Source organism: Chiloscyllium punctatum, chromosome 6 (genome assembly GCF_047496795.1).
Source record: "Chiloscyllium punctatum isolate Juve2018m chromosome 6, sChiPun1.3, whole genome shotgun sequence".
Taxonomy (NCBI): Eukaryota; Metazoa; Chordata; class Chondrichthyes; order Orectolobiformes; family Hemiscylliidae; genus Chiloscyllium; species Chiloscyllium punctatum.
This window is the reverse complement of record NC_092744.1, coordinates 51,046,467-51,069,578: the sequence shown is the minus strand read 5'-3', so window position 1 is coordinate 51,069,578 and position 23,112 is coordinate 51,046,467. Positions and strand designations below refer to the sequence as shown.

Sequence of the window (23,112 nt, the reverse complement as noted above, 5' to 3'; positions counted from 1 at the left end):
TCACTTCTTCTTTACCTGGTTGGAAAAATCCATACTTTACATCTTAGATGCATCACAGAACACAGCTGTCACACTACTCAATGCACTATAGCCCCACCAGTCGATAGTAGTACATCCTGACACTGAGCACATCGTACTGATGTGCATTCTATACTTTCCCTGTATAAACCTTCTAATCTTACAGCTGTATGCAAACATCTTACTGTCTCCATATTCTACTTTATACTGACACATAATCAAATACTGACACATTGTCAACTTTCCCTTTCCCTCAAGGGATTTGACAATGGGTATCACTGTGGCTCAGTGGCACTGCTGCCTCGGAGTGCCAGGGCCTGGGTTTAATTCCAGCCTAGGGCAACTGCCTATGTGGATTTTGCATGTTTTCCCTGTGTCTACATGAGTTTCTTCCTACAGTCCAAAAATGTGCAGATGAAGTGGATTGGCCATGGGAATTGATGGGTTACAGGGATAGGGCAGGGCAGATGGGTCTGGGTGGGTTGCTGTTCAGCGGGTCAATGTATACTCGATGGGCTGAATGGCCTGCTTCCAAGCTATAGGGATTCTATGATTGTGACTCACAACAGACAGAAGAGTTAAATGATGGATTGAGAACTACCAAGGATCTATTCTCTCAGCACCTAGGAAAACAACATTCTGGAGGATAATGGGAACCAGAACAGTGCACACAGTGCACAGCGTGCTAGCAAGGTCAGCTGCAATATGATAGGTTGGGTCCTTCTCCAATTAACTCCTCACCTTCAACCTGAAAATTGCCGTCAAATGAAAATTGTTGAAGTGTAGACTTCATATTTTCCTCCTCAAACCCTTCCCATACCCCTCGTCCCCACTATGCTTACTGTTTCTAGATTACCAAAAAGTGCTGACAGCCCAGGCCCTGCAGCCTCAGATAGTTAGGTGAGGGGAGAGATTGAGCTCTGAGGAAAAAAGCACCATCTTCTAACCTTTCACTCACAGGTACCCATTCAGACTCTGGCACTGCATGTGTATTGGAGGCTACATTAGATTTGGGATCTGCACGTGATGAATCAGCAGGTATGAATGGGCGGCAGCCAGAGGCAATGGCCAGCCTATATGTAAGTGACCCAAAGGACAAGGTTGCACATAAATTCTGTTGTATGGACTAAGTTGGGGTGGACAATAGGAAAATGATGTTGATTATGCACTTCATTATGTTTGGGAAATTGGCAGCACTGTCATGTAGCTGCCTATCACTAGCTAGTAGCATTGAAGAGTTTTCATCCTCGGTGGCACAGGGCATGTCACAGAGTTTGAAGGCTATCCTTAATATCATTGAAGACAGTGGGTATATCCATAGCAGGACTGTCAGACCAACCTCTACTGGAGCAACTGCTGCCCACTATCCCAGCTTCCACTATCTTTTGCACAGCTTGAGTCCTGACTGAGGGCTCAGTTAGAGGTAATGAGATTTCTCACTTCAAACATTCAATCTCACGTCAGCACCTGCGAGTCTGCCGAGCTGTGAATTGATATAGTGGCTGTGGTTCAGTGCCCCAGCAGATTACACAAATTGCTGGGGGATGGGTTCATTAATTGCTGAATTGCCACTCATTGCAGTGACAGTGGTCCATGGAGCAGGAATGAGGTGTCCTCACTTAGAAAGACAACAATCATGATCCAACCCCTACTAAGGAAATGGTGTCCTTGCTAGTGCCTCTCAGCCAACCAGCTATCATTCACCATGAGGTGGTGAAATCTGAAATATATCATGATTCAAGGATGACACATCGTAGCAAATAAATTGTACATTTATCAAAGCTCTGATATTTACATATTGATGACCTAAGTAACATGCAAATTATATAAAGCTTGAATAAAATATCATGTTATCATGCACCTACCGGTCATCACACATTCTATTGTCTGGCTCTGATGCGAAGGATAAATTGGATACATCAATGGTGTCATGAAGAGGGAACACTCCTCCAATAATGATATCACCACCCTGAAGTACCCCATTGGCTGTATATTCCTGAAGTTTACAGCCTGATGGAGCAGCTTCAAATTTTGAAAACATACAAAAGAACAAAAGAAAGCATAACTTGAAATAGAAACCCATTTTGACAAGAATTGATACCTGTAGCAGAATAACTTCCTCCACACGTATATATAGCCATTTAACAATTACCGGTTATTACTTCTGCGGATACAATTATCTGTAGATTCCTACTGAGAATTTTTATGATTACAGCCATGAGATCATATAAATTGATCCTGGGAGCTCAAATTATGTAAAATCAAAAGAAAATATATTTGCAGTTTCAGGTAAGCAACATTCATTGATATGTTAAAAACATTGACTTAAAACTTATCAAGGATTTATAGTTATAAGGTAGAAATTGAAATTCGGTTGGCTCAACAACAGTTGTGAAAATGAGCATGAGAATTAGCATTCTCTCATTCTGTATGGGTGAGTACAACAGTTGTCAGCTTAAGAAAGAATGTATGTAATGAATACAACATTTTGTGAGAGTCACATATGTGGAAACCATTAAAATAAGAGTTATAAAGAATAACTTCCAAAGGTGACTTTGTTTCCTTTAGGAATTTAGGTATTCTTAAATGTTGAGTGAAAAACACAAAGCTGCATTTTGCTGGGAGGGTGGATGAGGTGGTAAAGAAGCCCCCTCCAGGGCTCTGACACCATCGAAAGGTCATAACATTTAGAATACGAAAATATGCAGAATTTATCAATTATTACCATTAGAGGGAGGAGATCAAGTATTGATTGCCAAATATGAATCCCAGTGTTCTCAGTCTTTTTTGCATCCACTGGACATTCATTCAATGTAGAAACACAAAGAAGGAATTTTGTTTCTTTGCATGAATAAGACATTACTTCAAATTATTACTTGCACACCATCTTCACAGTCATGAATGGACAGTAAATACTTGTAACACTTTACAGTGAAATGTCTGATATTGTGGATCATACTCCACAATTTGTACTTAAAATATGACAATAAAATTAAATCCATTTCTTTGGAGACTTTACTTCCAACAGCAACCGTAGGGTGAGGTGAAATTAGATAGGTGAGCTGTGGAGTGCTGTTCCTTAAATACCACTTCTAAATAAGACAACCAACATCACATATTATTTGTTGTTCCAGTGCTTATTGTATGAATTAACACATGCTTATACCAGAAAAGTGACAGAATTGATTATTTTTAAAAATAGATTAAGAGAGCTGGTGTCTCAGGAATTTCAAATCTCTTCAGGTCTTGTAAGAAGCAAAAGGAGAAATAAAGGAAAATAGCCATACATCAAGTTTTTTTCTTTTAACTGAGAAACTATAGCATATAAATTTACGTAGTGCCAAGAGCAGTGTACATTAGCAGCATAAATTTAGTATCTTCATTTTGAAGACTTTTCCAAAGGAAATTGGCTTTTTATATAGTCAGCTTTACAGGACCTAAAAGGTTTCAACCTTTATTAGCAAAAATAGACAAATGTCCTATTTAAAGGGATGCCTGCTTGTTAAAGTACTGATATGTTCACCTTATAACAATTTTTTTATTTGATTGAATTAGGTTGTAAAGTAATTAAATGCTTAGCAACGACAAAAAGTTGTGCATATTCAAATGTATCCTTGTAATTATACAATAATTGGATAACTCACAAATTGTTTCCCTGCTTAGTCATCACCCACATCTGTGTAATGCAATCATGGAATATTATTTGACTAAAACCCACAGGGACTTCAAATAATTGCTCCACTGCATGATTCCATGGAGCAATAAATGAATTTTCTAGCTTAAAGAAATCTGAATGAATGCAATCCAAAAAAAAACTTCAATCTGTGAACTTCTGAATTTCAAGATGTTTTTTGGATAAGTTATATGTGCAATACAACATGTTACAGTTACAGAGATAACTGAGTAACTAACAAATTGGGTAAGTTGGCATCGTAAAAAATTATATGAAATATAACCTATATGTATAATTCCAGTGATCCCAAGCACCAGATCAGTATAAATTTCAGGGATATTCAGGATAGAATGACAGTAAAACGTAGTCCTTCAGCAAAACCCATCCACTGAAATCTATCACTTGATTTGGCTCATGATTGAGCGATCGATGATATCAATTCCCATTGAGACTAGAAAAAAAACTGTCATTAAATTTTGTTCCACCAACCCAACTGGAGTTCTTCTGTTATCTATCCCAGATAAAATAACAAATAAAACTAGCATTTACAGCATATTTCTCATGCCCACCATGATATTTCAAAATGCTTTCGGGCCAATGGAGTCCTTTTGGAGTGGAATGACTGTGTACTGTGGGAAACGTGCCAGCCAATTTGTGTGCAGCAAACTCTCATAAACAGAAATGTAATAACAACCAAAGAATCAGCCAAATTTTCCAATGAGTGAATAGGCTGGGGCTATTTTCCCTGGAGCATAAGAGGCTGAGGGGTGACTTTATAGAGGTTTATAAAATCATGAGAGGCATGGATGGGGTAAATTGGCAAGGCCTTTTCCCTGGGGTGGGGGAGTCCAGAACTAGAGGGCAGATGTTTAGGTGAGAGGGGAAAAATTTAAAAGAGACCTTAGGGCAACTTTTTCATGTAGTGGGTGGTGCGTGTAAGGAATGCGTTGCTTAAGGAAGTGGTGGAGGCTGGTACAATTACAACATCTGGATGGGTACATGAACAGGAAGGGTTTAGAGGGATATGGGTCAAGTGATGGAAAATGGGACTAGATATGGTCGGTATGGACGAGTTGGACCAAAGGATCTGTTTCCGTGCTGTTCGTCTCTATGACTCGATGAGTGACGATCTCACACAAAATGTCTTTCTGCTTTAGTTATACAAAATGAAAGAGGTTTGCATTTCTGACAGGATATTCCAATTAAGGCAGTGCAAAACAGTCGTGGGTAGACAGAGGACACCCAAGTTTTCTGTAATGTAAAGGTTCAGCACCACAGACTGCAAGAGTCAACAGTTGTGAAGATGGAAAAGCACAGCAGGTCAGACAGCAGGATAATCAATGTTTCGGGCCATAACCCTTCATCAGGACTTGCAAGGGGGGTAGGGCAGGGGAAAGGGCAGGTGGGATGGTGATTAGTGGATGCAGGTAGGGAGTTATTGTGATTGGTCAGTGGAAAGGACGGAATGGATAAGTGAGTAGGAATGGTCATTGAGAAGGATGCAGCAAGTAGGGGAGACTGCTAGTTTGACAACTCCTGTGAAAGGTAATAGGTGTGGTGTCAGGTAAGTAGAATACTAAGTAGATAGGGGATAGGATGCCATGTGAGTGGGTGATAGATGGGGAGGATGCCAGATGACTAAATTCCAGGGCACAAAATGAGAAGGGGTCCAGGCTTAGGGTAGGTTCAGATGGACCAAGTTATTGGGTCCATCATGGGTGGGGATTGTGTTGTGTTGGGTCACAATGGGGAAGGAGTGAGTGGGAGTTTGGGTCAAGTGGTGAAGAAGGGAGATCACATTCAGCAGTGGGGGAAGGGTGGGTTCTGCTCTGGCGGTGGGAGTTGTCAGGTCCAGAGCAGGGGCGAGGTGTAGGTTTAGGGATATGGCAGTCAGGTCTAGCAACATGAATGTGAAAGGATGTTGTGTTTAGATTGGATTGGGGATCAGGTCTGGTGGCAGGATTGAGGTTTCAGGACATCAACAATTCCGGAGTGCATCAGATCCCTGTGAGGCATCAAGGTCTGGAGGTTATTGGACAACTGAAGAGGTGTAGTTTGGGGTGTCTGAGGTAAATTGAGGAATATTTGAATTGTTACATTAAAGTTAGGTTACACATTTAATAATGGAACTATCCTAAGTAACTATTTACCTAACTGCAATAAAACCCTCCGAATTCTCCAATCTAAATTAAGGTTTTCAGAAGTTTCCAGGCACCAAAGAATTGCCCAGCAGAATCTTTGATTTCCAGTGCAATTCTTTCAGAGTTTGCTGCGATGAGGAATTGCACGAGGTGCCCAGGTGCAACTCCCATCTACATTTCAGAAACGACTATCTGGCCATTAGAAAATCTGATCCAAAATGTTATATGACATTCATTGAGGAATAAATAAAGAGGATAATGCCCAAGTCTTCTTTGAAAAAGTAGCTTGGGATCTTTTACATTTCAGGCAAATTGGCATTTTAACCTCTCATCGTCAATATGGCATCTGCAGAGTGCAATAATCCAGTCCCCGAAGGTATGACTACCTTGATCGTTTTATTTCTAAAAATTGCTAATATCAGGAATTGTCATTGCCAGCACTGTAAGAATTTGTTGAAGGGTTTGGGACATAAGGCATCACCTTTTCAAACCCTTGGACACTGCTCCCCTTATCATCATGCTTCTTGATGAATGTAACTAAATCTTTTCTAATCTCCCATTATTTTGTTTGTTAATGATAAAATTCATTATATATTCTGTATCATCATGTTGAGGACAATGTTCACAATTTTATCTTGAGCACAGAGACGAGTAACAAAGGCAACAAGGAAACAACATTGTAATCAAAGAAAATAATAAGAATAAAAGGGATTTTTGCAAAAGTGCATTGTTGTAGAGAGCATGGTTATATCACAGGCTATAATTAATTTTGTGTCAATTGGACGATACGCTCCATTGATTCATGCCGCATGACCACCATGCCGAACATGATAGATTTTAAACAAGGCTAGCAACTCAAAACCGAGCATCCACGAGGCACTGTGAGCTAAAGTAGAACCATTTTGTGCCACAATCTGAAATCTCAAAATCCAGTTGATATCAGATTGAAGAATACAATGTTTATGCATTGCAGTTAGGAAAACATTTGTGTACAAGTAGCAGTTATAAAGGAAATAAGTCTAAATTGCAGGAAGAAACCAAATGGTGCTTTAGGTGACAGCAAGTGAAATTATAATAGCCACATGTTAGTAAATGAGTTAATGATGATGATAGTGGGAAAACACTAGTCTTGCCTTTCCATTTTTTTTTACAGATTTAGGAAATTAAAGCTTACTTGCATTATCTTTACATTGGTTTAGTTCTGATTTCACTGCCCTTTTTGTCTGCATTTCAAAAATATTCTTACTTTAATGCATCCCAAAGGACCTGTATTGAGACTTGTCATATTCATTTCAGAACACATGCTTAATTTTCACCAAAAAGGGGTTTAAATCTCATCACTTTGAGACAGATTGCAATTCAGTACCTAAAACTGAAAAAAAAACACTGCAGCCACTTTGAATCACCAGAACATTTGTTCAAGGAGTACTGGGTTATTTTAATTTCCTGAATAACACTATTAATGAGCATACTCAAATAATCTAAGACACTGGAAATTGATCCTTCTTTCATTTCCAGCAGTAAAATCCTAAAATTTGAGCTCCATTATATTCATCAATAATTGAAACAGAATCTTAATTGTACCACAAGAATTATTTGAAGATTGTTCAATTTATATTATTTCTGGGTAACATCCAAGTACTGAAGTCTGACCACCAGCTCTGTAAATATTTCATTCAAAAAGATATAGTTGTGAGATTCCTCTAATTACAAATGTAAAGACTTTGCTTTGTATGATTAAAACAAAATTTGGATTTATATAGCAGTTTTCATTGTTTCAATGTGCTTGACTCCAAGCAAGCCCATATAAGATTTTTATTTTACAAACTAATAACTTTTTCATCATCTGGGTCTGGATGCCTCTGCCTTGTGGTGGTCATTGAACTCTCCAGAGGTTATTATGTCTCATGTGATCCAACATTATGGTCACAAATGCGAATGATTCATTTCCAGTTTCTTGTTTAAATTGATAGCTTGTTAAAAGAAGATAGTGAGAATTCCACCCAATCTATTACATTAAAATAATTATCAAGCAAACTCCAACACAGCTTATATCAGGAAGTACATTTGCCTTGCTCTGCATTTTACATGATACTTAATTGTACATTGAATTTCATCATCCTAATCTTATTAAAATGTTTTGGCAGGTGAGCAAATGTCTTATTTGATCTCATTTTAAAATCAACAAGTCAGAAAGGTTCAGGTTCTTGTCTATACTGAGATAACAGATTACAAGTAATTTTGTAGCCTAGCAACTTGACTACAAAAAACCTGGGTGAGATAATAAGCCAATCCTGCTGCTGGTCCAGTGACTGATGTTGTAATGTGCTAGCTACTGAAAACCAATCAAGATGGAAATCATATCTGTTACAAAAACTTCTATGATTAAGTAGCCCGTTTACATTCAAAGATTGTACTGACAAATTCTGATGTCAACCTGTAGAAGTTTTGGGGTTGTTATGTCAGTGTGTCCTTAGAATGATTAAAAATGAAGACTGCTTTTCTTTCTTGGTTATTATGTTACAAAACCGAGGGCTGAATTTTACCAGAAATCAGCCAAGTGTCAATTTCAAGAGCTCCTTTCTATGAGCCCGATGAATTATGTGAATCTCTGCAGTTGCCTCACTGGGTATGCAATAAGTCTCTATGACACCCCACTCGCACTATGCTCTGTCTGACAATGGTGGAGGCACTTGCGACTGCTAGGACTTCCCAGGATTTCTGACGTTGGTGCCATTTTAAATAAAAACTGTGCTGCCAGCCAGGAGCTCCCCTTCACTGTGTACATAACGTGAGGGGAACAAGATAGAAACTATTCCAAGTGCACACTTGTGGCACCACTGACGCTTTATTGCAAATAAAAGTTCACAATTATGAATGGATTGCTATTTTATATCAACATCTGTCTGATTGTCAGTCATGTAACTGTAGCTATAAGAATCAAGACACACAGATTAACCATCCTCAGCATCGGTCGGCATGGACGGGTTGGATCAAGGGGTCTGTTTCCATGCTATGACTGTGTGACTCTAAAAGAGTACTACTCTTATCTTAACACCTGATATAGAGTAAAATCTTCTCATTGTCTAATGTAAGAGCAGCATATACTAGAAAACTTCAAAACAGCTGGAAATGTTCAGCTTTTTCTGCATCAGCAAAAGCAAAAAAAAGCTGCATTTGTCTCTGAGAACATTACTGCTTGCTCTTTGAACACTGACATATTTAAAATCAATGAGTGATCATTGCACCAAGTTCTCATCTAGGTATCAATTCTTTCCTGTCTGGCCTGTTGAGCTTGTCACTGAAGCACTCTATCATGCAGAAGGCGATGTTCCTCTGACTCAACATTCTCATGTTCCTCAGTGGAAGATTGCGGCAGCACTCCCAGCTCTTCATTGTCCATCACATCCCCATGTCCTGCAATGCTCTGTCAATTCCCACCCTTGTACATCGAGTTAGTCTCCATCACTATTACTGGCCCTCTGCAGCCCCATGTCCATTCCCTTGACCGATGTCTGTTGACAACTGTGACAAACTGTCTGACTTTGTGTCAGCAAGGCATGGAGAGGTACTGTGCATCTCTAAGCTCCGGCAGTTAGAGAAAAGGTAAGGCAAAAGGCAAGGCAGAGATGCAGTGAACAACCATAAGATGCAACCTAGTTGTCATTATGATGATGGGTGTTTGTTCATGTGCACAAAGTATCCTGCCAGCAGCTTTACAAAGAAAGGTGTCAGTGTGCTACAAAGTGCAAAATTGAAATGGAGAATTGTATCGTGGGTGGATTGGTGATGCGTCATGATGACCTGATGATGCTGATAAATGTCTGATGTCTGACGCTTATCATTGTAGAGGAAGGAGAGGAAATGTGGGCAGATGTTGCCTCTCAAACGTGCCCTGAGATGTTGGTGAGCGTTGTCCAAGTTGGAGGCCTGAAGGAACAAATGGCAAACTGGAATTGCCAGATACCCACACCAGTTTCCAATTCATACATGTGGTGCACATTAAGTGTTTGGAGAATGGGAAAGTGCAGATAAATCAGGCAAGATTAGGTACTAATTGCATGCAAATATGTGTCTTATTATCTAAGATTGTTTAAGGTTATCTAAGATTATGAAGAGATCTTGATCAACTGGGACAATAGCCTGAGGAATGGCAGATGGAGTTTAATTTGGTTAAATCTGCAGTATTGCATCTTAGTAAAACCAACAAGGGTAGAACTTTTACAATTAGACGTAGGGCCTTGGGTGGTGTTGTAGAACAGACAGACCTAGGGATTCAGGTACACAATTCTTTGAAGTTTGGATCACACATTGACAGAATGGTTAAGAAGGCATTTAGCATGCTCACCTTTATTGCTCAGACCTTTGGTTAAAGAAGTTGGGAAATCATGTGGATGTCGCATAAAACATTTGTGTGGCCTCTTCTGGAGTACTGTGCACAGTTCTGTTATAGGAAGGTTATTATTAAACTGGAGAGGGTTCAGAAAAGATTTCTTAGGATGTTGCAGGGAATTAGGCACTTGGATTATAAAAATATAATTTTATAATAGTTTTTTTGAACAATTCTCCATTTTGTAACATTTCCTGTTATCCTCCTTGCAAAGTGGTATTTTCAGATCTGCTTGCTCGTTACTTAATGTATTAGCCAAGTTTAATACAACAAATGTTTAATCTGGAAAACAGCACCTTTGAGAATGCAGTATCCCTCTCTTAATAATTCCACTAATACCACCTGACATCAGCTGCAAAGTCTTGATTTCCAAGTCTGAACCTTTATCATTTTCCTAATGTAACAGTAATCATTGTTTAAACTCTGTTTTTCAGTTCTCTATTTTGCATGCTGTTTACTACCTTTCAGCCATCTGCTTTGAAAGATGAAAAACCAACATTTCCAGATTGTCCTCATACGTCAGTCCTCTGTCAATCAGGTCCAGACATGTTTATTTGCCAAATTGCCTTCAGACATCAAATATTGTTTTGCGCAGTCTCAAGGTTTGAGAATGGCTTTTTCTGACTTGTATTATTCTCACCTTGTCAATTACTATCCAACCATAACTGGATGCAGTTTACTGAGATCATAAATCTTCTTCAATTCCATTATTAGCTCATTCAATCAGTGTTGTAGTATGCGCATTTGTCCATGTTTCTTTTCTGATGCAGTACTTTACACTTGTCCATATCATATTTCATCTGTCATTGTTTTACCTGTAAGTGCTATGAATCCCATTGAGACAAATAACTTTAAAAGTATCTACAGTTCCAGTGGCTGGAAAGATCACAAGTCAAGACTTCAAGATTTAGGATATGATCTGCAATAAACAAAACTAAAAGCAACATCGTCTGAATACTGTTCAGTAGGCAACTTTAGTGGGAGAAAGTAAGGATTGCAGATGCTGGAGATCAGAGTCGAGAGTGTGGTGCTGGTAAAGCATAGTCAGGCAGCACCCAAGGATCAGGAGAATCGATGTTAAGGGCCTATGCCCAAAACGTCGATTCCCCTGCTCTTCGCATGCTGCCTAACTGGCTGTGCTTTTCCTGCACTGCACTCTCAACTTTAGTGGGAGTCAGTCCCAAGTTATTCTTTGCTCCTTTCAGTGCAGAGCTGGCTGCATCCATCTCTTTGCTCTAAGATTCATACAGACGGGACTGTCTATATCCAGGAAGAAATTATGACAATTGAACTCTCTCCTAAACTCCCAACTCCATTTTATCTTGGAATAAAAAAAAGATAACTTATACACAGATATAAAAATTAATAAATCTGTTCAAATATGTTATAACACATATCTGTGGCATATGGGACGCAATGATATAGAGACACTACCACTGCACCACAAGAAACTGCAGCTTCAAGTACAAACATTTATAAAGCCTGACATTCTCAATACTTCCCAGTGAGATTTGGAGACTAAAATCTACTCACAGTCAATCCTTGCCATTGTCATTAACCATAGGCATAATCCTCTGTCAGTTCCTCACAATTAAAACAACCCAGGCCTCCTTTTAGTGTTTGAGCTTCAGAACTTCAGTTAATTTCTGGACTCGAAACATTAACTGCTTCTCTGTCCACAGATGCTGCTAGACCTGCTGAGTTTCACCAGCATTTTCTCTGTTTGTTTCAGATTTCCAACATCCACAGTATTTTGCTTTTATTGGAATCACTTCCACATTTGGTAGCATCTTTACGTTTGACCATCTTACTATTTTGTACCTAAGCTCAAGGTAAGTGTTAAGTATGATCTGATCTGAAAACAAGGTTCCGAACTCTTTCATCAACTTTAAATACTTGCTATGTGAACCAGTAAACATTATGCAGTCTGTTAATGCCAGCCAAAGAATTTCACTTTCTTTACTACAATGCAAGAATACTTAAGGGGCTTCTAGATCAAGTAGTGTAAGTCTTGCATTATCATATTACCCACCATTCGTCACCACAAACAAAATATCCTGATCCTAAAGCATATACTACTATGCTCATAGTTGCAATTGTGCCAACAGACCCAAACTAATATGTTACCACAAAGTCTTGATGAGAAAAATTTATTAAACGCAAAGATCCATCCCACCCTGGCAATGCTTTTCCAGAATCTCTACCATTGGGAAGAAGGTACAGTAGCCCAAACATTCACCAGCTGGTTTCATAACAGTTTCTACCCTACTGTTGTTAGAATACGGATTGGACTCACAAACTCTTAACATTCACCTGTACCTGTGTTTTTTGTTTTTGCCATGGTTTACCTATTATTTACTTATCTATGCTACTTAACTCTGTGATCTGCCTGTATTGCTCACAAGACAAAGCTTTTCACTGTGCCTTGGTACACATCTCAATAAATTCAATTCAGTTCAATTCAATAATGTTAAAAAAGGAAGAAACAAGTTATCAAAAAAGATATAGAAAAATTCAGTATTGTCGGAGTAGATAATATTGTAATTTGAGTTTTAATAGAAGTCATAAGTAGTTTGTTCAAACGTTGATCTTGTGACTTTGATTTGGAGCTCATATAAAGAAACTCATTCAGTCAAGTAAGGCTAGATTAAAATGAATGTACTTGGTTGGAGTAACGAAGAGAAACCTCTTCAAAAATTAAAGGCTCTACATCATAACTTTGAGATATCCACAATAAAAAAAAAATCATAGTAATTAAACACAGCTTAATTAAATCATCGAATTTGCAGAAAACCTTTGGTATGGTATCATTCAGTATTTAATTACTCTGCTAATAATAATTACGCCAAATGTCAATTACATGATCAGACCTAAACATGAATCATTCCAAAAAATCATAAAAGATCTATCTTCTGTATATAAACTGATTTCATTACAAACTTTTAACCCTACCCTGTCAAATGAAATCTTTCTACATATTAATTAGAACTAATGAAATAAGGACCCAATTCTAGAGATGAGATTTTTTCAGTCATTTAGCGATTTATATTTTCTTACACACTAAGCACAAAACTCCAAGGTTCATGCTATTAAAAATTTCATTTTGGAATTGCTTCCTATTATTCATTAGGCATTCCACTTTTAATTTATTGTTTGCAAGTGTTAATGTAGAAACCACACTTCAATTGACTTAAAGTGCTCCATACATGACATTTGCATTAGAAGATTATAGCATTAAAATATATATGACATAGATATCAATATACAATACACAGAAAAGTTTGAACAAATTATCATTAATTTCTATGGGGATTCTCTCAATCACCACAATATTGGCAGAAATGGGCAGTACTGCCAGATAAATTCACTGTAGCCCTACCAGAATCACAGCAAGAAGATTCCACAGAAATTGTCCTGTAGCATTATCTAACTTTTTGTCTTAAACATTCACTAAGAAGGGATTACCTGTTGGAGAGGCAAGAAAAGCAACAGGAAAGCACAGAATGCAATATTTATGTGAATTTGAAATTAAAGTAGCATTTGCGACCACTTATTCTGGTAGGACATATACCTGGAATTTCATCTCATGACTTCTCACTTCCAACTGCGCTGCTCAAATTTTTTTTGCTTGATTGTTTTTATAACAAGTCTAATGAGAAATTTGGGAAGACATCATTTGCGAGTAACAGGATGGCATGTCAGAAGAGCCAAGTGAAGTGTACATCTTGAGGCATGTAAAATCATGGACATGCCATGCATTCCAGATGAATATATCTGCAAGAGATGTCAGCAGCTGCACAAGCTAGAGATCCAGTTTCTGAACTTGAGAAGTAGCTGGAGTCCCTACTTCTATATGCAGAGGATAATGTGGATGTAATGAGATGGTCACCATAAAGAAGTACGCTGGCAGTGAGGGAATGGATGAGTACCAGCTAGATTAATAAAATTATGCAGGTCTTGCTGGAGATACTCATGTCTATGCTTCTTGCTCATCAATATTCCATCTTGGAAACTCACGAAGGTGATGATTCCTGAGTGGAGTGCAGAGTGGAAAGGTGTAATGCTGGAAAAGCACAGCAGGTCAGTAAGCATCGGAGGAGGAGAATTGACGTTTTGGGCATGAGCCATGTCAGGAATTGGGAGGGAGGGGAAGGTCTGAGAAATAAGTACTATGGTGGGGATAGGGGTAAGGCAGCTGGGAAGGGGATAGGTAGATGCAGATGGGGGCTGATAGTGATAGGTCAGAGGGGAAGGATGGACCAGATAGGTAGGAAAGAAAATGGATAGGTAGGACAGCTCAAGATGGTGGTGTTAATTTGGAAAGTTGGAGCTGGGATGAGGTGAGGGAAGGGGAGATGAGGAAACTGGTGAAATCGATATTGATGCCCTGTGGTTCGAGGGGCCCAAGGTGGAAGATGAGGCATTCTTCCTCCAGGCGTGAGGTGGCTTGGATTTGGCAGTGGCGGCAGTCCAGGACTTGCGTGTCCTTGGTGGACTGGGAAGAGGAGTTGAAGTGGTCAGCCACAGGGCAGTAGGGTGGTTTAGTGCATGTGTCCCAGATATCATCTCTGAAATATTTCACAAGTAAGCATCCTGTGTATCCAATGTAGAGGAGACCACATAGAGAGCAACAGACACAGCAGATGAAGTCTACAGATTCACAGAAGTATCTCTGCCAAATGTGGAAGGATCCTTTGGGGCCTTGGATGGAGGCGAGGATGCAGTGGAGTGCAGTCAGTGCCATGCCCATGGCACCATCGGCATCCCAGCAGTACAAAGAAGGATGAAGAATGGAAGAGTTATAGGGAATTTGGTAGTCAGGTGATCAGATAGGTGTTCCTAAGGTGTGAAATTTGACCCTAGGATGGTGTGTTGCCTCCTGGGTGCCAGAATCAACGATGTTACTAAATAACTGCAGGACTTGCTTCTGGAGGAAGCAGATCAGCCAAAAGTTGTCATTCACATTGTTACCAATGACATGTAAAAGAGGGATGAGATCCTGAAGACAGATTTAAGGGAGTTAGGAAAGAAGTTAAAAAGCAGGGCATCAAGAGCAGTAATCTTAGGATTACACCCAGAATCACGTGCTACAACGTATAAGAACAAGTGAATTGACTGAGTGAATATGTGGCTGGAGAACTGATTAGGAGGGAGAGCATTAGATTCCTAAGTAAGTGGGACTCGTCCTGGAACATGTGTTATCTGTGCATGCTGGACAAGTTACACTTCAACACGACTGATACTTTCAGACATTTGCTTGTGTTGTTGGAGTAGGTTTAAATTAATTTGTCAGGAGGATGAGAATCTGTGAACTTAAATAACGGGAAGAAAATAAAGTTGATAACAGGAAGTTGAAAAGGTGCAAGGGAGACTAGAAGACACGAGAAACAAATCCAAGCATGGAGTATGCCTTGAAAGCAGAATAGTATCAAAAAACATTAAAGGCATTCTACTTGAATGCAGACAGCATTCACAACAAGGTAGATCATCAAAATGTGCAAATGGAGATGCATGGGTATGATCTAATTGCCTTCACAAAAACATGGCTGCTTGATGACCAGGACTGGGAAATAAATATTCAAGAATATTAGGAAGGACAGACAGGAAGGAAAAGGAGGTGAATTTGAGCTAATAATAAATAGAACAAATCAATACATTTGCAAGGGAAAACATCGGGTTGGAAGAACAACATATGGAATCTGTTTGTGTGGAGTTAAGAAACAGCAAACTTCTGCAGAAATTGGTTGGAGTTATTTATAGGCTACCACAGAGTAGTGGCAATGTGGAGTATCATATTAATTGGGAGACGAGAAAGAATGCAGCATAGACAACAGTTATTATGGTTGATTTTAATCTGCATATAGACTGGGCAAATGAATTGAGGACAAAACTGTGGAATACAAATTTCTGAAATGTTAGGAATAGTTTGAGAGGATTGTATTGAGAAGTCAACGAGAGCGCTTTGCTATTTTAGATTAGTTCTTTTTCATTATTCATTGAATACGATGCAATCTTATTAAAGCAGGTCAGGATAAATGAGTTTTTCTGGTTGGCAAGATATAAGTAGTGGGGTGCCACAGAGTTCAGTCCTCAGGTCTCAACTCTTCACAATGTATATTAATTTGTTATGTTTGAAAGGGAGGTAGCTCATTCTAAAGTAAGGGTGTTAATTTCCCTTATTCATATTTATGAAAGCATGAGGTAGATTGGGAAATACATTAAAAGGCATGACTGTACACAAGCAATTTGTAATCTTTAAAATAAAACTATTAAACAATAACAGCAATAATACATTCCTTCACAGCACAAAACCCCCAAAAAAGTCAAGTCAATCATGGCTGACAAAGCAACTTAAAGATTTTATTAGATAAAAGATATAGGCTATAAAATTGCCAGATACAGCAGCAACTTTTGAGGATTGGAAGGTTTTTAGAATGACGCAAAGGAGGTCAGTGAAATTTAAAGGAAAATAGATTATCAATATAAGCGAGCAAATAGATCATAAAACTAAAATCTTCTACAGGCTTGTAAAAAAGAAAATGTTTGGGAAAAACAAATGTGTATCTGTTATAGGTAGAGTCAGGAAAATTTATAATAGGGAATGAAGAAAGGGCAGACAAACTAAATGATTCTTATGTATCTGTTTTATCTGAGCAAGATTCAATAAATCTCTTAGAAATAGAGATCCAAGTGGCTAGGGAGAATGATGGACTGAAGTAAATTAGCATTAGAATGATTGTACTAGAGAAATTAAGAGGGCTATAAGTTGACAAATCACAAGTATGCTCCTCTGACAGGGTTATGCTATCTTTGTTTTCCCCCCTCAGAGAGGTCGTAAAAGCAACGATTCCTAAAAGTCGAGTTTTAAAGGGTTTTAGGTGCAATTTGATTATAGCTAATGGATACTGTCTCAGGCAAAAAGCTTTCAAGTTAGAAAATGAAAGAGGAGTGGACAGTTCTCCCAGCTAAACTTTGCTTTGGCTTGGTTTTTTTTAAAGCAGTCTGGCTGTTCACTGAAAGCAGTCAGTCTTGAGGCTGTTGGACTAAGAAACATTTACAGTGAAAATGCTCCATGCTGAACCTCTCTTTGCCATCTTTCTCTCTTTCCTTAAAAGATCCCGTTTGATTTTACCTTTGTTGCCAAGGGGTGTTTACAGGGATTGTTGCAGGAATTTAGAACATCATTAAATTGGGATAGTCTGTTGGGTTTTCAGATAGGTTAAGCTATTCTGTGGTCTGTTCTTGTTTGTGCTTCATTTGGTAATAATGCAAATAAATTGTTTAAAACTAAGGAGTTAATGTTTTGAGGGCATCCGGACTGGTCCATAACACCAGGATCTGATAGTCTACATACCAGCAAGTTGCTATAAAAAGGTAGATTCATTGGCGATTATCTACCAAAATTCTACAGATTCTATGATTCCTTCAGAATGGAAAGTAATAAATGTATTCTGACTATTTAAGAAGGAAGTGAGAGAACACACAGTAAGCTACATACACATTAAGACTTGCATCAGGACTACGGAAAGTGCTAGAACCTGTTGTAAAAGGAAGTAGACAGTTGGATGTAACGATCTGACCAGGCATAATGCAGATTTGTGAGTAAGATTCATCTTTGATGAACTTGAGTTTTTTTTTGAAGATAGTGGTAACAAAATTGATGAGGGCCAACAGTCATAATAAATTTCGATTTTCTGAAGGCTTGTAATAAAGTCCCTCACAGGTGCCTGGTTTAGCAAAGTTAAACACATGGGATAGGAGATAATGTACTAGCCTGGATTAATTATCCATATATATTATATACACACCTAAAACTAGGAAAGACTAGCCCCTAAAACTAGCAGTAAATGCCAAACAGACTGGATTTTAGAAACAGATTATTCCTTCATTTGCCAAATCCACAATTTCTTTCCTATTTTCTTGACTTAAAAGGAGTACAGGAAACAATTACCGAGCCCCCCTCACTGGGGGAGGCAATAACCTATAGATATTATTGCTGGTCTGAAAATCCAAAGTAATATTCTGGGGACCTGGCTCTATATCCTACCATAGCAGACGGTGCAATTTGAATTCAATACCTGGAATTCAGAAGCTAATTATAACCATGAATCCATTGATAATTGTCTTGCAATCCATTTGTAATAGTTAGGTTGTTTGTGAAAGACATTTTCTCCTGCACTACTTATAACATCTGAGAGGTTAATTTTGAAATCCTGGAGGGTTGGCAATGATACTAACACAGAGCAGAACTGAATCAGAATACAGATTAGGTTTGGCTTCTTGTTAAATATCAAATTGATGAAAAACAAGATGTTCTGTGAGCTGAAACTGCAACATAGGAAATCCTAGAGTTAAAGCGGATGTCAGAACCTCTCATTTGCAAAATGTATAAATGATGCAAAGTCTTAATTTATATATTTTTCTTGGCTTCATCAGCTGTTTCGTTGAATTTATGGTGACCAGAAGAAACCATGTTGAAAACCAAGCTCATTGGCCATTTCTAAGCATTCAGTCAGACATTTCAGTAGTTAGTCACACTAAATAGGATTCCTAAAGCTACAGTGAGAATAATAGTACAGTGACACTGCAACTTCAAGGTAAATTCTGTTATCTGGTTAAATGTCTTCATTCAAAAGACCCAAGCAGCTAAACAAGAGGGAGTATCTTGAAAATGTATTGAGAAATACAAAAAAAACTTTGAGATAAAATAAAACAAAGAATTGCAGATGTGGAGATATGAAACAAAAAGAAAATGCTGGCAAAACTCAGCAGTTTGGCAGCATCTGTAGGAAGAAAGCAGAGTTAATGTTGAGTTTAGATTAGAGTGGTGCAGGTAAAGGACAGGTCAGGCAGCATCTGGAGCAGGAAAATCGACGTTTTGGGCAAAAGCCCTTCACCAGCATCTGCAGTCCTCACTTTTGCAGAGTTAATGTTGAGTCCAGTCACATTCTATCAAAGTAAACTGAGACTTGTTTGTACAGTAAAATTCTTTAAGTCTCCCAAACTATAAACCTTATCATATCCTTTGGAAGTTGATCAAAAACATTTTTACATTTCATTGGCTCCCATTTTGTCCTTAATTGTTTCATTGAAAGCTGTGATAATCCTTACCTGGTGGTTTTCAAATCATGTGGTATTTGGTTATTCAACTAAACGTGGACCAAAGAACAGTAACCAAATAAGGAGAAAAGGGACTGGAAAAAATTGAGATAAGAAACTTAAAGTATGAGAATGAAACTGGATAAAATAAATTATATTTGGTATGGATGAGAGAACATGTATGAGAAGAGAAGTCAAAGCAGATCTCCTAAATTAATGCATTTGTAGTTTTAGTTCTCTATGAAGATTTCCTACCTTGTCAATGCAAACATTTAAAAACACTGATGTTGGACAACATAAATTCCCTGAAGGTGCCAGTAGTTAAGAGCTGAAATCACAGATCTTACATTTCAGTACATCTTATAATGCAAGCTGCAGTTCTTAAAATGAAAAGTCATAAGGGATTTAATACTATACTTTATTGAGGCTCAACAATAAACAAATCTATAGATAGGAAATGTGCATGCAATAAAATGAATTACTAAAAAATTAATTTACAGCAGTATGGATATATATATATATTTATATACATTGACTTAAGTCGTTTAAATGATTTGAATGTTGATAAAGACTTGTTAGCAGCAAAGGTATGGAGTGGAAATTAAACAGATACACCTTTCACTAATATTTCAAAAATACCAATTCTGCTTTCAAAAATATTCATTTTCTTGCCTTCAAAAATACCCATTTCCCTTCTTTGTGCCTATATGAAAAGGAGATAGTTTGTTCCAATTAATAATTTTAACATTGAGATTACAATGAACTCACTGGTCATCAGTTTTTAAAACGGCAAATGTTCATGTATTTCAAAATTTACATTTTCCTCATCATCAGTACCACAAAATTTGAAAAAGTTTTTAAAAAGATCAAATTTTAGGCCATGCATAAATTGTAAACAAAGGGCTTTATTTTACCTGAAATACTCTGCAGTACTAATCTGAGAAAAAGTAATTTAGGCATCCGTTTTTACATAAAGGGAACTATGTACCACAAATTTCACCAAAGGGTTTGGAGCTAAATAACTTGTTTTTCAGCAACATTGGAAATCATGATTTTTCAAATAAAAATGTATCAACTGCTGTACCTAATGCATGATGCATAATTTAGTTGTTATGAATTTCAACTGCAAAATGGCAATACAGTAAACACATTGCTCAGGCATCAGGAATTGATATGAAATCTTTAATGGCATGAATGTTCCTGCATGTAGCTACAAACTGGAGCAAGAAAATACCTTTCAAATGAAAATGATGCGAAGTCTGTTAGTTGCACTTTATCAAATCACCCAAGTGAAGTGATCTGATCATCTAATCTGCCAAACAGTCTGCATCTTCACCGAAATGTTTGGTTTCCAACATTTAGGAATTTTAATATATTTAAGATGTAGATGCATAGAAGAAAATGTTTATTTCTGTACATACAATTTGGATAAATTAAATATACACTCAATAAAGTAGATGGACTGAACTTAGCTTGCTAAAATTCTGAATGTAACTGATTTGGATTTATGAAAAAAATCTAAAGATAATATCGTCAGACTAGAGATTTTCATGAAAGTTTCTGTAGTAAGTTCAAAACCCAAAACCTTTACAAATGTACCACTGACAAAGTTACTTCTGCATGGAAATTTCAGAACTTGAGGTATGTCTTATCAATTTATTAATTTGACAAAGTTTACAATTATAAATTACATTTTCTGAACATGTGGGATAGAGGTGATCAAATTAAGGCAACAATTAATAATAACCATACATATTGTGTTGATAAACTGATATCTAGGTAAATAGCAAAGTGAAAATATTTCACAATGAAATTATGGTAGTCAGTTAATAAAATAGATATATAAAATTGTCAAATGATACATTAAAAATGCTGCCTTTGGAAAACCCTAGTCCTCTTATCCTTCAAATAAAATTTTGGCTCACATGCAAGTTAGGAAATATGTACAGTACACAGTTGGCTGCTAATATTCAAAAGCATGTATATGATCAGGATTTTTGGCAAAAATCAAACCCTTTGAGAGTTCTTTAGGCCATGAAAATCACAACTGTGTTCATTCTAATCATTTCATACAGTATCCAAAATTACAGTGATAAACAGAGCCAAACTGCTGGTAATTTGTTCATTTAGAACAATGCAATTACAAACTGTCAATAAACTTTAAACATACTGAATACATCAAAACTTGCCAATACACTTCCATACAACCTATCCATTTGGCAAAATATTTGTAACAGATCTGTTTTTAAAAAAAAAAATTGGTCACATCAATAATTGAGATTTACAATGATATACTGGCAATGGCTTAGTTAATTTACTGCAAATGAACTGTGCCTTAGAAAGTTCAAAACACCAGACAAATTGAACTGTAAAGGGTGTCCAAATACATTGGCAAAGGCTTCACAATTTTACCAGGAAAATCTGATGATGAATCCCTTACCCGTACATATTCTTAACCCACTAAAATATACCCTTGCCACATACTGAATTATACGGTAGGCTCTGGGTAGGGCAAGGGGAGGGATGACAAAAAGAAAAAAAGGTGCAAAGTAGCAGCTCCAGTCACACTTCCACCTTACTGTTAACACTGGGAATGTTTTCACAAAAAGAATTGTTTCATTCACTCCCATTCCGTAGTTCCAGGTGGTTTTGAGGTCAAGTCGTACATGACACGGGAAATTCCAGGTATCTTCTTGATTTCTCTCACCATTTTTAAAATAACCTGATAAGGAAAACAGGGTTCTCGTTCATACTTAAGTAAAAGCAAAGCACTATAAATGCTGGAAATCTTAAATGCTTAAAAAGAGCTTGAGAAACTCAGCAGTTCTGGCAGCAACTGTGGACAGATCAAACAGAACTAATGTTTCAAGTCTTATGTGACTGCTTTGGAACCTGAAGATGCTACCAGACCAGTGTTGCTCCACCACTTTATGTTTGTATTTCATTCATATTTACTTCTTTGGACGTGCATTTAAAAATCAAAAACCTCTGCAGTGGAGAAGTGACCTTGTCATAAATAACCTGTGTCTGCGCTGATAATTTGTTAGGACTGCAGCCGAAATGTTAACTATTCCCTATGCTGAGCTGAACTGGAGTAGTCGGTCAAATTCCCAGAATAGTGCACTAACTGAAAAGTGTGTAGGGCACAAACAAAATTACACTCAGTAATGATGCCCTTCATGATCCAGACACACACACACGCGCACAGAAAAAGTCATTTCAAGCTGCTAAAAAACAGTCCAAAACATTTTACCCCAGGGATGTGAAACCGCTGGAGGAGATAATAAAAAAAATGTAAACAAAATACCCAACGTATACTTGCATCCCACCTTAGTATCAAGACCAAGTCAATGACAAAAATATTTTAAAACAATTATATATTGCTGCAATATCCTCTAAATTACTGGTGAAAAGGCTGTCACAGTTTCTAAGTACATAATACAAATCTCACCTCTTCAGGAATGTGATTGCCAGGAGTTGCTGAGATGCCAGTCATAAAATCATTTGTAATGAAGGTTCGAATCACCACAGATCTCTGACAAGAGGGCTGCTTCTGGAGTGGGTCGCGGTCAAAGTGTAGCGGTGTTAAAACAATTGGCATCTGACTAATTTTCCCAGAGTAACCTATAAAGGCATACACACACCATACCATTTACTTAAAAAATGCTGAAAATATCAACATATGCTATGTCAAATCAACATAACTTTAAATTGTCTCTCCTGAAAGAGGAAAACTGGAAAAAATGATTATGAAAATTTATATGGAAACACCTAAAAATATCTTAATTGAA

General features: G+C 37.6%; 1 protein-coding gene across 2 annotated transcripts in view; it reads right to left on the bottom strand.

Annotated features, from left to right (window-relative positions):
• Positions 1 to 20,482: 20,482 nt before the first annotated feature.
• The window catches only part of gmps (guanine monophosphate synthase), a 30,778-nt gene continuing 28,148 nt past the window's right edge, over positions 20,483 to 23,112 (bottom strand). For both annotated transcript variants that reach the window (XM_072572648.1, XM_072572649.1), the window contains exons 15-16: positions 22,773 to 22,945; positions 20,483 to 22,043 (exon numbers count right to left, since the gene is read on the bottom strand). In XM_072572648.1, coding sequence (XP_072428749.1) covers positions 21,942 to 22,043; positions 22,773 to 22,945 — 275 coding nt within the window. In that variant the 3' untranslated portion in view covers positions 20,483 to 21,941. The remainder of the gene's footprint in view (positions 22,044 to 22,772; positions 22,946 to 23,112) is intronic.